Source organism: Mastomys coucha, unplaced genomic scaffold (assembly GCF_008632895.1).
Source record: "Mastomys coucha isolate ucsf_1 unplaced genomic scaffold, UCSF_Mcou_1 pScaffold16, whole genome shotgun sequence".
NCBI lineage: Eukaryota > Metazoa > Chordata > Mammalia > Rodentia > Muridae > Mastomys > Mastomys coucha.
In genome coordinates this window covers 77,707,547-77,721,012 of record NW_022196898.1, presented here as the reverse complement: position 1 = coordinate 77,721,012, position 13,466 = coordinate 77,707,547, and the positions used below count along the sequence as shown (strand labels likewise).

Genomic DNA, 13,466 nt, shown 5'->3' with positions numbered 1-13,466 from the left:
AAAAAAAAAAAAAAGGCCCTGACTTGAATTGAAACCAACCTTGAAGATATAGCTCTCAGCTTCAACGGTTCCACCTTCTTCGTTACCTGCACTGCATCCTTTACCAAATATAAAACTTTTTTCAAAGTGTTTGAACATGAAAAAAAGACTCGAAGAGTGGAATTTATGATTCTGAAGCACTATAGGGTTGTTTCACTTGAAAGTGATTACCTTTTGTATATTAATAACACCTGTTTTCCTAACCTTTCCCTGAGAAGGAGATATGAGATCTTATATCAACAATGAATAGTCTCCGTTGAAGTGAGAGCTCACAAGAGACTCGAGAAAACTATGAAGAAATAAAATGCTCCTCCACACACTCCCGTTATCCAGGTCACCCGTCCCTCTTTCAGACCCCCCCATATATGTTTAGCATGCAAGCACTATGGGAGACTAAGGGAAGATATCAGCTACAGCCTGGTACTAATCAATACCCAAGGTACTTAACTCCACACTTGGCACTGTGACACAGTCAAGCCAATTATGCAGACAGTAAGGGTCGAAGCTAGCCCTGCACACAGGGCTCACACCTGTGCAAAACAGTATTCACGTGCAAAATACTCAGCCTTTCACACCTGAGCCAAGAGACGCTCCACTTTCTCCTGAACCATTGCCTTCAGCTCATCCATGGTGTCAGGCAGCGGATGGAAGGAAGGGGTCCCTTTAGCAGATTCAAGAGCAGCAATCCTCGCCTGGAGGTCGTTGGTTTTCACCCCGAGATACAAACAAAAAACCACAGCAACCACTGACAGGAGGGTCGCCAGGGCGGTGCACGAGGGCAGGGTGCCCGCACAAAGCTGTCCCAAGGGGCGCGGATCTTCTGATCCAGACTCTCGTCCCCCTCCTTTCCCTGCAAGCTTCTTCACCAACATTGTGGCGGGGTCGCCGGTCTCCGCTACGCCTTCCAACCTCTACCTCCTCCAATAATCTTAGAATGAGAAGAAGGGCAGGTTCCTCCAAAGTTCAGTCCCTACGGCTGCACAACTAGTTGGTCGAGTCGGAGCCCCCGGCTTGGAGATGGACCTGCGCGTGGCTCAGCGTCTGGATCAGCAGGCGTGGACCGACCGTCCTCCAGATTCCTTCTCCCCCTTCCAGCTAGAAGTGAAAAATACCCTCCGGCCGGGAACTGTGTAGCGTCGGGGGGTCTGGGGGGGGGGGGTCACAGCAGAAATGAAACCCACCAGGACAGTTCTTCTGACCCCTCAAAATCCGACACCTCCTTAGTGGTCCCCCGCGCGGAGGCGCAGGGTCCGAGAGCCCCTCTCTAGGCTCCGACCTGTTGAGTCTGCCTGCCTATCTCTACCTTTATCCACCCGCCGACCTGTCTCCCACCTGGATCAGTTCAAGGCCAAAAAGAAAAGGAAATGCAGAGAGCCGGCGAAAGCGCGGCCCCCGTGGGTGGTAAAGGAATACAGGAAAGAGGAGAACCGAGTGACCCAAGCAGCGATCGCGAGCTGCGAGGCCCCAAAAGTAGCTCTGCAGACCCGCGTGTGCGAGCCTTAAATACCCCGGGACGCTTTCGGGTGAGACAGTGCGCGCGCGCCTGAAGCGCGGACCGCCCCCTCCCGCAAGAGCCTCCTTATTAGCATAATATATTCACCTTCGCCCAGCCCGCCTGGACCCACGGAGGGGCGGGAGCGCGGGTGGGAGAGGAGCCGGAGGTCGCTATTAGCATAATATATGCAAATAGCTACAGCAGCCACTGTGATTGGAGAGGAGCTTGGAGACCCTTCCCCCTCCCGCCACCGAGTAACTTCAGCGTCCCCCTAAGGCCATCTCTCCGGCCTTAACCAAGGGCCGAATTGAGGTCCGCTGTGTCCTGGCTTATACTGGTTTAGCCCAGCGCCCCCTCTCTATTTGGGTTAAAAAATGAAGAAATGGCCTCCTGAAGGGAAGAACGAAAGCAGAATGCTCCAGCTCTCCAGATCCTGGCTCAAAGGCCGCCGCTGGAGCTCTCCATCTAGCCCTAGTGCGACGTTATCCTCCCCCACCCCTCAGTTCCTTCCCACATGCCCAGAGGCGAAGTGTCTGGCTGACGTCTGCAGGGTACCTTCCCCACTTCCCTTCCTTCCCACGCCTTGCAGCAGATTGTCCAACCGACTGGGGAAGTTTTCTCGCCCCTCCCCCGTTTCCTCTTGTCTTGATGCTGTTTCCCCCCCAGCTCTGAGCTCCTACTCTGTACTAGGGTGCTAATGCATTTTCCTGATTCGCTGTTTTGTGAGTGTTTGAGGCATACACATTTCTCAGGATTTAGGAAAGAGCTGAAGAATGAAGTCAATTTTTCCTCTTCCTTGACTCTCAGCTTGCTATTCCCTCTGGATCAAATTACAAAGTCTCTACTGGGATTTTTTTTTTTTTCCTAAATTGATAACAAGTAGCATTTTCCATCCAATTGACTTTGGAGAAGAAAAACTAATCCTAACTCTTCCTCCAAAAGACCTTCCTTTTTGCCTTTTCATCTTAAGAAATGTCACAAATGTTTCTTCCCCTCCTTAACCGCTAACCGCAACCAGTTACTCACTACTGTAGTCAGTGAACGAAATACCACCCTGAGCTGTTGCTTCTCCTGCGTAAACTGTCTTGCCAAGGGAGAGAAGCAGGATAGACATATCAGGAAGCCTGTACCCACGACATCTCAACAAGTGGTTGCATAAACAAGACCTCAAGACCTGACTAGCCACTGTGCTCACATGCCAACCTGGATCGGGGGACTTGCATGAGACCCCATGCCTAGAAAAAGAGCTACCAAAAATCAATGGCTGCTGGAGGAGACTCTGTTTTCTTCCGGGACCAGCCCCAGATTGTCATCTCTAAATACACAGACATAGGAGAATCACTAAATGGACTCAAGAAGGATGGGGAGGGGGCGGCGTGTGAGTGTGTGTTGGGGATTGATCCAGGCTAAGTATGCTCTCTACCATTGAACCATACCTCCAGCCAGCATTTTTAATAGGCCAATTCTTTCCACATTCCAGTTAACTTCAGATGCTTAGTATGAGTATTCAGTGGGTAGTGGTAGAGGTGGTGATGGTGTGCATGGGCTGCAAACTTTTTCTTTGCCAGTCCTCTCCGTGTTTTCTCCTTGAGCCTCTGCTTTATGCCATCTTCTTATCTAACCGTACTGTCCTCAGTGGAATTTCTAATTACCATCTTTTAGCTGTTGAGCCATGAATGCATAGGCCAAACATAAACCTCCTGAGCCCCAGAACCATATGGCTAACCGTTCGACATCCATCTCTCATTAGCAATTACAACTTAACCCGCATTGTTCCTCCAAGCTCTGATCCATTCCCTGTTTTCCTTCTCAGTAAGGAGCTGCCCTGACTTCTCCTCACCCTCCTTTCCAACTTCCCCTAAATCCCATCAGCACATCCAATCATCCTCAGGCTGTAAGCTTTAATGTCTTAGATGTCCCCACCTAACACCTGCCATCTCACCAAACTTATTGCTCATGGTATCCCTCTGCATACCATTTTCTAGAAATATGAGGGAAAAAAAGAGTAAAGACCTATAAACACTTCACACAAACATAAAGGCCACTTTCTATTCTGATGGCAACAACAGAGCACACAGTTCATGTGGATGATGCTGTGTTATGTGAAGGTTGGTCATGGGAGGGTCCTTCAGCATCTCTCATAAGCCCTTACAATGATCAGATCTCAGAGGAGAGATAAGAGTTGGAATTTTATGGATTTGAGACCTTTATCCAGAGGATTAGACTTGCTTTATGCCTTTAGTGGGCATGATATCTCAGAAATATGCCAGCCGTTAGCACTAAGATTTCAAGGCCCAGAAGATTCTCGGCATCAACCTCAAAGAATGCATGGATTAGCAAGACTCTGTGGTCTGAACCCACTTTGTTCTAGAGAGTCAGCAGAGCATCATTACTTTGATTTGTACATGGAGACAGATACCAAAAAAAAAACAAAAAAACGTTAAGATAGCTCTAAAAATTCTATGGCCCAGCTGACTCCAATTTGCCTTCGGTTTGTATCAACAGTAGGAAAAGGCAAACAGCTGGTCAATGAACAGGACCATGATGGAAAGAATAATACTGAGCACATGCAACCAACACACACACACACACACACACATGCTCCAAGCTCCAAAACATCTCAGTGCAGAACATTTATAGATGAGGTTGACGATCTTAAGATGGAAAGACCTTCTACGTAAGCACGAGGATCCTTATTAAAAACAAGAGCAGAATTGCAGAAGGAGAGGAGCTGTGACAATGGAAACAGGGTGTAAATATGATCTTAGAAGATAGAAGAGCATCTAAAGCCTCTATTCTAGAAGCAAGAAGAAGGAGTACAACGGGTTCTCCCCTAGAATGTCCAGAAGAGCAGCCCTCTCCATCAACACCAGGAACTTAGGAATCCTGCCCGCCAGAACTATATTTACTGTTTGTTTTGGTTTTAGCTGGTAAGTTTGTAGTTATATGTTGTGATGCCAAAATAACAATAATCAAAATCATAAGAAGGCAGTCTTTATCTGTACAGACAGCATTAGAAGTCACCCTGGAACCACCCCAAGTCCTAGAAGTCAAGCAAGCCCTGCAATACGGAGTCCTTACATCCCAAGGATTTGTATATTGTCTACACATTGGCCTATTGCCTGGAAAGCCTGGAGAGCACATCTGTCATGCCCTACAAAATCAAGATGCCCTTTACAAAAGAAGCATATTACCCTGGAAACTGTCTTCCATTGTCTCGATGCCCTCTCATGGAGCAACTCAAGAACAACTAACCAGCCCTGGAAACTGTTCCATTGTCTCGATGCCCTCTCATGGAACAACTCAAGAACAACTAACCAGCGGACCGTGCAGGCAGACAGACAGCATTCTCCTCCTTACTACTCCTGGCAGAGCCAAGGCTCTGACCCACGACTCCACTGACGAATTACTGCCACCAACCATGAATTACTGCCATCAACCACCCATCATTACAAGGGACAAACAGGACTTTTAACAGGCAGACATGGTAGAAAGATAAAATGAGGAAGGAGGTGACTAGGAACAAAAGCAATGAAATGGAAGAAAGAGCTCAAATGGGCTATGAAGTACTTTAAGAAGGCACAATCCTGATGCCTCTAGAACCTGATCCATAATGGATATATCACGTAGTTGTTAGAAATTTACACATACTGCAAATTTGGACTATTGTGTATTTGGAAAGATTACTGACAGATGAGAATTGTTTGGATAATTACATTATATTGTTTTATGAGGGTGTTAATCGCCTTTTTAAAAAGAAAGGAAAAATAAAGAAAGAAACTTCAGTTTGGGTTATAAATACCTTTCAATGTCATTAACTTTTGAAACTAGACTTCTAGATCCCTGGCTTCAGCTATTGTTCACAGCAAATGTACCCGACAGAAACACATATGCAGGGATTTCTGCCTTTCTTTGTACACCCACACCACCTGTTGTAACCTCTAAGTATCTTAATAAAGAAAATGACGGCGTAAACTGCACGGCATCACATGCCATTTTATAAACTTCAGAGGAACGCGTGTGCTCACAGAACCATCTCAGAGGAAGGCAGTGTCACAAAGAGAACGAACGGGGCGGGGGAGGAGGCGAGCTGGAGAGAGTTGAGAGGCCCGAAGCTTACAAGATACCATCCCTCTATAGCCAGGCAAATTTCAATAAATCACAAACAAATTATAAATACCTTTCAGAGCAGACGAGCAGAAAAGAAGTATTTGGCTCCGAGTGACAGCTGAAAAATTCCCTTTCAGACAGATCAAGGAACTGATCCCGTTTGCACAAGCCTGGTTAAGCAAGGGGCTTACAGCTGTATGAATCCAGTAATCTGGATAGCGCACACCCTCCCACCCCCCCACCCCCGGCCGCTGTGCACTCAGTGCTCAGTCTGTTGTTCTGTTATACTTGGAGGGAATAAGAAAATTTTCTTCTCAACATTCTAATAGCAAAGTATTAATTAAACCTACCAAAAGATTTTTCTCCGAAATCCATCGGTTATGTTGCTGATTGAAGCGAGGGGGCATGTTTTCTCAAACGTCAAATCACCCTTTTCATGCAATGCTGTATAGTCAAACATCTCCACATCGTTGAGTCAGCCTAAGGTTAAGAACCCACGTGCAAAGGCCATTATCTGGTTTTGCCACTTAATAGTAGGAAGACTTTGAATAAATGACTTAGCTTTTCGGTGCTCCAGTCTTCCCCATCTTTAAAATAAGGATAAAAATATGTGACAAACCACTAGGATATTTTGCTAGGAGAAAATGGGACTGAATGTAGAGACATTACATGGCACAGTTGGTATTAAGTACAGGGAATACAGTAAATATTATTGATACTACTATTATTATTGCTTTAAAGGTGTCCACTTACTGACCTTAGACACTGAGAGGTAAGAGCAACGCCCACTTTTACACTGGGTTTTCATTCCATACACCATTATTTTAGTCCTGTTTCAGTTTATATGAACAGAGTAGTCCCAGGACCAACTTCCAGTTGGTGCTGGATGGTTTGAGAAATTCCTTTTGCCAAATAATTCTTGCCATATCTTATATCATGTTTGATTTGTTGCACCTCTTCTAGAACTTCATATAAATAAAATCATGCAATATATATTCTAAAATGTCTGGCATCTTTTGCCCAGTAGGTTTGGGGATTTACCATGTATTATACATCATAGCATTTTTCTTTTCAATCATTATTGTTAAAGCTTTCCTCTTAACTTTTCAGTAAACACTTGGATTGTTTCTAGTATTTTGCTATGTGGTTAATCTATGAATGTTTATATGTATATCTTTTTATTGTATATATTTTTAAAGTATAAAGGATCATCTCATTTATAAAATATACACATTCATTAAGGCTGTTTGTGAAGGACAGGCTGGGAATATAGCTCTTTCAGACAGTGAAATATTTTTATAGTGCAGTAATCAACACAGTAAGCTACTCCTCAGGGTCAGAAATTAAACCAGAGAGCAGAAATTAAAGAAAAAACTGAAGATAAACCTACATGTAAACACCCTTTGCAATGGCAGAGGAAGGGTGCTACTGAGCAACGAAAGAGACAGACAAAGGGTTCCATCCATTATATTCATGAAGGAAGAAAATGAAAGGATATATAAATATTAAGCAGGGAAAGTTTATAAACATAAATGATAATCATATAAAAACATTGGGAAAATAACAGAAAAATATCTTTCTGAACTTGTTTAAAGCAGTTTCCAAAACAAGGCACATGAACAGGCAGCCACTAAGGGAATGACTGATCAACTGAAATACATTAACTCTAAGACTCTTACTTTTAGCTTTGTTTTTTTTTTTTAAAAAAAAGAAAGACAAAATGAGTGAAAAAATAAGCTACAAAATTGGAGAAAGTGATTTATAAAACATAGAAGTGGAAAAATGCCTATCATTCAGAATATATCCAAACATTCCTGAGAGAGAGAACCAACCAGAAGAGTGAACAAGAGCTCAAAGAGTATTTTTACAAGCCAGAAACTAAAACAGTCAGTAACCATATTAAAATATGCCCAAGCCCAGAAATAATCAGAAAAAATTCACACTATAACCACAACACGATACCACTATTCTTGCCCCGAGATGGCTAAAATAAAACATATTAACCAATGTCCAGGATTTCTGTTTGCTTTTTGTTACTGTGATAAACATGACCAAAAGCAATGTGGGGAGAAAAGGGTTACAGGTCACAGTCCACCACTGAGAGAAGTCAAAACAGGAAAGTATAGCCAGGAAATGAAGCAGATACCACAGCAGAACGCTGTCTATTGGCTTGCCCAGCGACTTTCCTTACACAGCCCAGACCCTCCAGCCCAGAGGTGTCACTACCCACGGTGGACTGTGGTCTTCTACATCAGTCAACCATCAAGAAAATGCCCACAGACCAATCTGATAGAGGTAACTATCACCTGAGGGGTCTTCTTCCCAGGCGTCATGAGTGTACAGCTGAAGCAGGACACGGCAGTCTGGGGCAACTGGGACTCCTGCCAGTGTTAATGTGAATTTGCAGATCCTTTAAAAAAAACAAAAACAAAAACAAACTATCCAACACAATCTCTAAGACAAACATACAAAGCATTGTGGGAGGAGGTTTAGAAGAAGGTAGCAAAAGTCTGAGATCCTATAAAAGAAGCGGATGCCTCGCAGTCTTAGTTGAGACCTTAGTTGAGGGCCGGTGAAGAAGATGTCACTGTGAAGAGGTGGACATTGTAACTCTGCAGCCTGGAGTAACAAGGAAAGGAAATGAGACCTAAAATCTCCATCCAGAGTACTGGAGGTGCCAATAGGTTTTTACGGCGTGTAGACAGTATATGTAAAAGGAAGTCAATGAGGAAAAGGGTGGCTGATTAACAGGAGGAAGCCAAGAACTGCTGGGATTAAAGATCCCAGACCTACAGGTAACAACTAACATTAACAATAGAATGTGACTTTTGGCTGGGAAGTTGTGGTGCATACATTTAATCCCAGAAGACATATAATCGGGAGGTAGACATAGGGAGATCTGGCCAGCCTGGTCGATACAGTGAGTTCTAGGACAGCCAGAGCTACACATAAAGAAACCCTGTCTCAAACACACACACACTCACGCACACACACACACACACACACACACACACACACACACGAGCAGAGGGCTTTTGAAGCTAGCCTATGGTTCCTGAATTTTAAGCTACTCCAGAGGCTGAGGCAGGAAGATCACAAATTTGTGACTAGCCTGGGCAACATGGTGAGACCATGACTTAAAATAAAAAAGGAAAAAGACAGAAAAAAAAACTTTATGAACAAGATAAAAATCCAGAACTCTTCCAAAATTAGAAAAACTGAGAAAATGGATTAAGGGGACCTTTCTTAAGACCCAAGAAAAGTCTTACGTGAAACCTCAGAAAACTGCACAGTTCACAGAACTCCTGAAAACCTTAGCTACTGTCTCTCCCCTGTCAGCTCAGCCGAAGCCCAGCATAGAGATGCTTACCTCAGGAAAGCAAACGCCAGTAAGACATACGTGAGGCCCACAGCTTCCTAAGAAAACTCTATTAACCAAAGTTCTGCTGAAAGGACGGACGGGAGTTGTGGGGGGTGCAGAGAGCTTTCCAGGGCTAAACCTTTACATCCAGAAAGCATCTGGAAAAAAAAAAAACAAAACCTGCGGCGCTGCAAACACAAACTATCTTTCACGGGAAGAAAGCAAGCTTGGCACAAGGGGGAGAGGGAAGGTCAGAAGGCAGAACCAAGAGCTACAGAAAACCATTCCCAGGGAAGAATAGACCCCAGGGCTAACCAAAGCACTTAAAGTATTTGCTCCTTTGGGTTACTGCTGTGGGGACTCTCCTTCTTCAGATAGCCTTGTCACACATCGGCTTCTCTGTCATGTGTCCAGGAACCGTGTCACGGAACGGGGTTGTTTCCAACAAATCCAGTGATTGACGCAAGTCACATGGCTACCCCATTTCAAAGGAAGAGGACTAGACTGACACAGATGCAGGAGTTGGAGTTCACTGGGGACCATCGACATGACAACCGCAGAAAGGAAGTACAGTCAGAGCTATGCGAGACAATAAAGCAGTGCTCAGACAAATGGATGGTAGATCCCAGGAGATGTGCTGTGGGACCATCAAGGCAGCGGGATGTAAGACGGAAGACTGCAAGTACAGAGTAGAAGGCTTTGTAAAAATGATTCAAATGATTGCTGACAGCAATACCTTAGGGAGTACTCCTCAGCCCCAGTGGCATATTAGACACATACTCCACAGCCTCTGAGATTTTCATATAATGAGGCTGGAAGGGGTCTGTCATTGGCCATACTTAAAAGTTCCCTGGGTAATTCTGATTGGGAGATAATTCTAGTGTTAAGTGAGACCCACTACTTTATAAATGCCATTTGAAATGAGCAGTAAGACACAATTATTGAAAGCACATCAAGAAAAAAATGCACCAAACTATAATAACCATCTCTATGAACACTAAAATCACAAACACAGAACTCAGAGATTCAAAGCCGGAACAAATAACCCCAGGCTTCCGGTTTGTGCAAGAGCCAACTGGAAGAAATATGGGAATATAGCGAGAAAATATATTTGTGGGGGAAACTTTCAGAATTTTAGTGAAAATAATATAAAGAGACCATGGCTGGGACAGCTGGATGTTTATATGCAAAAGAATGAACTTGGACCCTGTTTCACACCAAATGCAAAATTAACCCAAAATAATCAAAAAGTAATTTTTTTTTTTTTTTTTTTTTTTTTTTTTTTTTTTTTTTTTTTTGGTTTTTGGTTTTCGAGACAGGGTTTCTCTGTGTAGCCCTGGCTATCCTGGAACTCACTCTGTAGACCAGGCTGTCCTCGAACTCAGAAATCTGCCTGTCTCTGCCTCCCAAGTGCTGGAATTAAAGGCGTGCGCCACCACCGCCCGGCAAAAAGTAAATTTTAAGAAGAACTCAAATTAGGAAATAGGGAAGAAGAAGAAAAAAATAGGATATTTTCATAACTTGGTTTTAGCCAGTGGTTTCTTAGATTCAATAAGTTGACCTTTATCAAAATCAAGAACTTTTATATTTCAATAGCCATCATCTTAAACAACCCACAGAGTATGGGTAAGTTTCCAAAGCACGTGTCTGATAAGGGACTTGCATCTAGAAAAACACAAAAGCGCAACCCAACTTTAAGTTGGGCACAGAGAGACTAGAAAGGTGGATCAGCGGTTAAGAACACATACTGTCTTCCAGAGGACAAAAATATTTAATATATATGTATACATATATATTAAAATATACATATATATTAAAATTCTTTATTAAGGGATTACATTTTGCTTTAAATTTTAGGTATGAAGCTAAAGAGATGTCTTAGCAGTTACGAACACTGGCTGTTCTTTCAGAAACCCAGACTTTGATTCCCAACCCTGACATGGCAGCTTACAGCTGTTTGTAACTCCAGTTTCAGGGGATCTGATGTCCCCGAGTGGGCTCTCTGGGCCCCAGGCATGCAAGTGGTCTACAGACATACATACAAACAAAAAGTTCATACATATAAAAATGTTTTTTTTAATTTTTAATAGGTACATAATCTGAATAGACATTACCCCATGAAGACATATAGTTACTAAGTATACAATATCCATTGACTCCAGAGAAATAGAAAAGGAAATTGCAATCAAATTCTTTTTTACATCCACTACAATTAGACAAAAAGATAGTAAGTAACTATTGCCATCCAATGTCAGAGTCTGCTTGAGTTGATAAAACAAAACACTGCAGACTAAGCAACGGTTCCATCTTCTACGATGATCTCACATGACAGAAGGGATCATGGGATATCTCTGGGATCTCTTTTACAAGAAAGAAATCCAACCAAGAGGGTTCTTCCCTTCTGACTTAACTACCAAAAGACTCATCCTTTCTAACACCATCACTCTGATCAAACACAGCTGTAAAAGTAACTTTTATTCACCTGATATAATTGTTGTTTCAGAGGCTTAATATTTAATAAGCTCATCCTTTCTAGTTCTTTCTGAACTCTGATTGGCTGGTTCAACTCTGGCTCAAACCCCCCCTCGAGGCTGACTGATTCAAACTGGCCTTTCTGAGCTTCTCACTGAATTGCTCTGCTTGGAAAGACTGCCTCTAAAATCCACAAACTGAGCTGCATTGACTGCATAAACTGAACTCCACAGAACTCCTCTCTCTCCCTGTGCTGCTCTCTTTTAAGTTGTCTCTCTTTCCTGTCTTTTCTCGTGAAAGTTGGGTCTATCCTATCTCTGCCTCATTCTGTCAAACCTTTCTCTAAGTCATCCTTTTGTCTGCCCCCTCAACTAGACATCACCTTCAAACATGGCTGCTTCCCTCCGCAAACTAACTTCACCTTCACTGTTTGGGATTAAAGGTGTATACTAAAGGCATGTCTGTATTCCAGTCAGAGTGACCATGTTACTGGATTAAAATTCCTCTACATTCTGCTATTGCCACTCCCAGATGTATATTCAAAAGAATACAAGACTCATGTCTACACAAATATGTGCACATGTATTTTTAAAACAGCAGTGTTCATAATAAACAGTCAGTGGAAACAACCCACATAGACATCAAGTAACAAATGAATGAATAAGATATAGAATCCTCATTTAATTGGGGAATTTTAAAGCCAATGACAGGGAATGAAGTGCTTTATATATGACACAACATGGGGTAAACCTTGAAAATACTATGCTAATTGCAAGAAGCCAACACAGAAGAATTCTATGTCAAATATTTCAAATATTTCAAGCAAGCAACTGTCACCTGGGTGTAGAGGCATAGAGAGGGTATGAAATGGCTTATAAGGACTATAATGTTTCTTTGGGGAGCTTTTATTTTGAAGTATTTCAAAATTAAATATAGTAATGGTTGCACAGCTCTATGAATGTACCAAAAACATTTAGTAGAGCAATTTAATCATTTTGTAGTATATGAGTTATATCTCAGTGAAATTATTCCATGAAAATATACAGTACATTATTTATAATTCAAGGCTAACAAGAGTAAACAAAACATGGGTATATTTTGGCAGTTCCTTAAAAAGTTAAAGGTTGACAAGCTGTAGAGAGAGAGAGAGAATGTGAAGAAGGGCAGCGAGCGTTCGGAGTAGACCTGGGGGCCCTGCACCCCCAGCAGTGACATGGGTTTCCGCAAGGGTACCTGTGAGGCCCAGACCCAGCGCGTTCATTGCAGGGTGCCCTGGAAGAAGCAATTTGGAGCAGACTGCAAATACAAGTTTGAGAACTAAGGGGGGGGGGGGTTGTGATGGGAGCACTGACACCAAAGCCTGCCAAAGGACCTCGAAGAAGGCTCCGTACAATGCCCAGTGTCAGGAGACCATCTGCGTGACCAAACCCCGCACCTCCAAAACCAAGCCAAAGACCAAAGCCAAGAAAGGAAAAGGTAAGGACAAAGTCAGGAGGCCAGAGAGCCTGTGGCCTTGCCTGGAACCTGAACTGAGTCCTCCTCTTCCACAGGCCCAAGATATAACCCACCAGTGCCTTTTGTCTTCCTGTCAGCTTTGCCAATCATGCCTGCCCTCTCATGCCCACACCAAGTGCCCAAAGTGGGGAGGGACAAGGGATTCTGGGAAGTGAGCCTCCCCATATCTTCTTTTGTTCTACCCACCCTGATACCTGTTATTAAGAAATGAATAAAATAAATGCACTTTTTTTTAAAAAAAAAAAAAGTTAAGTGTTAAATTTTCCTATAATCCAGCAGTTCTGCTCCTAGACATACCCTTAAGAGGGATGGAAATATATGTATTCTGTACAGAAAAGTGTCCATGAATATTTATCACAATATTATCACATGTTAAAAAAAAAAAGGAAAAACTAAAACATCAGTGGATGAATGGATAAAGAAAAAACTCTAGCTGCATAAAAGGTAATAGTGTTCAGGCATGGAAAGTCTGAC

General features: G+C 43.0%; 1 protein-coding gene and 1 pseudogene across 22 annotated transcripts in view; one reads left to right on the top strand and one right to left on the bottom strand.

Moving 5' to 3' along the window:
• Col25a1 (collagen type XXV alpha 1 chain) overlaps positions 1-1,669 on the bottom strand; it is a 407,882-nt gene extending 406,213 nt beyond the window's left edge. For all 21 annotated transcript variants that reach the window (XM_031375495.1, XM_031375508.1, XM_031375504.1 and 18 more), the window contains exon 1: positions 615-1,669. In XM_031375495.1, coding sequence (XP_031231355.1) covers positions 615-911 — 297 coding nt within the window. In that variant the 5' untranslated portion in view covers positions 912-1,669. The remainder of the gene's footprint in view (positions 1-614) is intronic.
• An 11,021-nt stretch (positions 1,670-12,690) lies between these two features.
• On the top strand, positions 12,691-13,224 carry LOC116094323 (annotated as a pseudogene). Its single transcript, XR_004120045.1, has one exon. The product of XR_004120045.1 is annotated as a midkine pseudogene (transcript).
• The last annotated feature ends 242 nt before the right edge of the window (positions 13,225-13,466 follow it).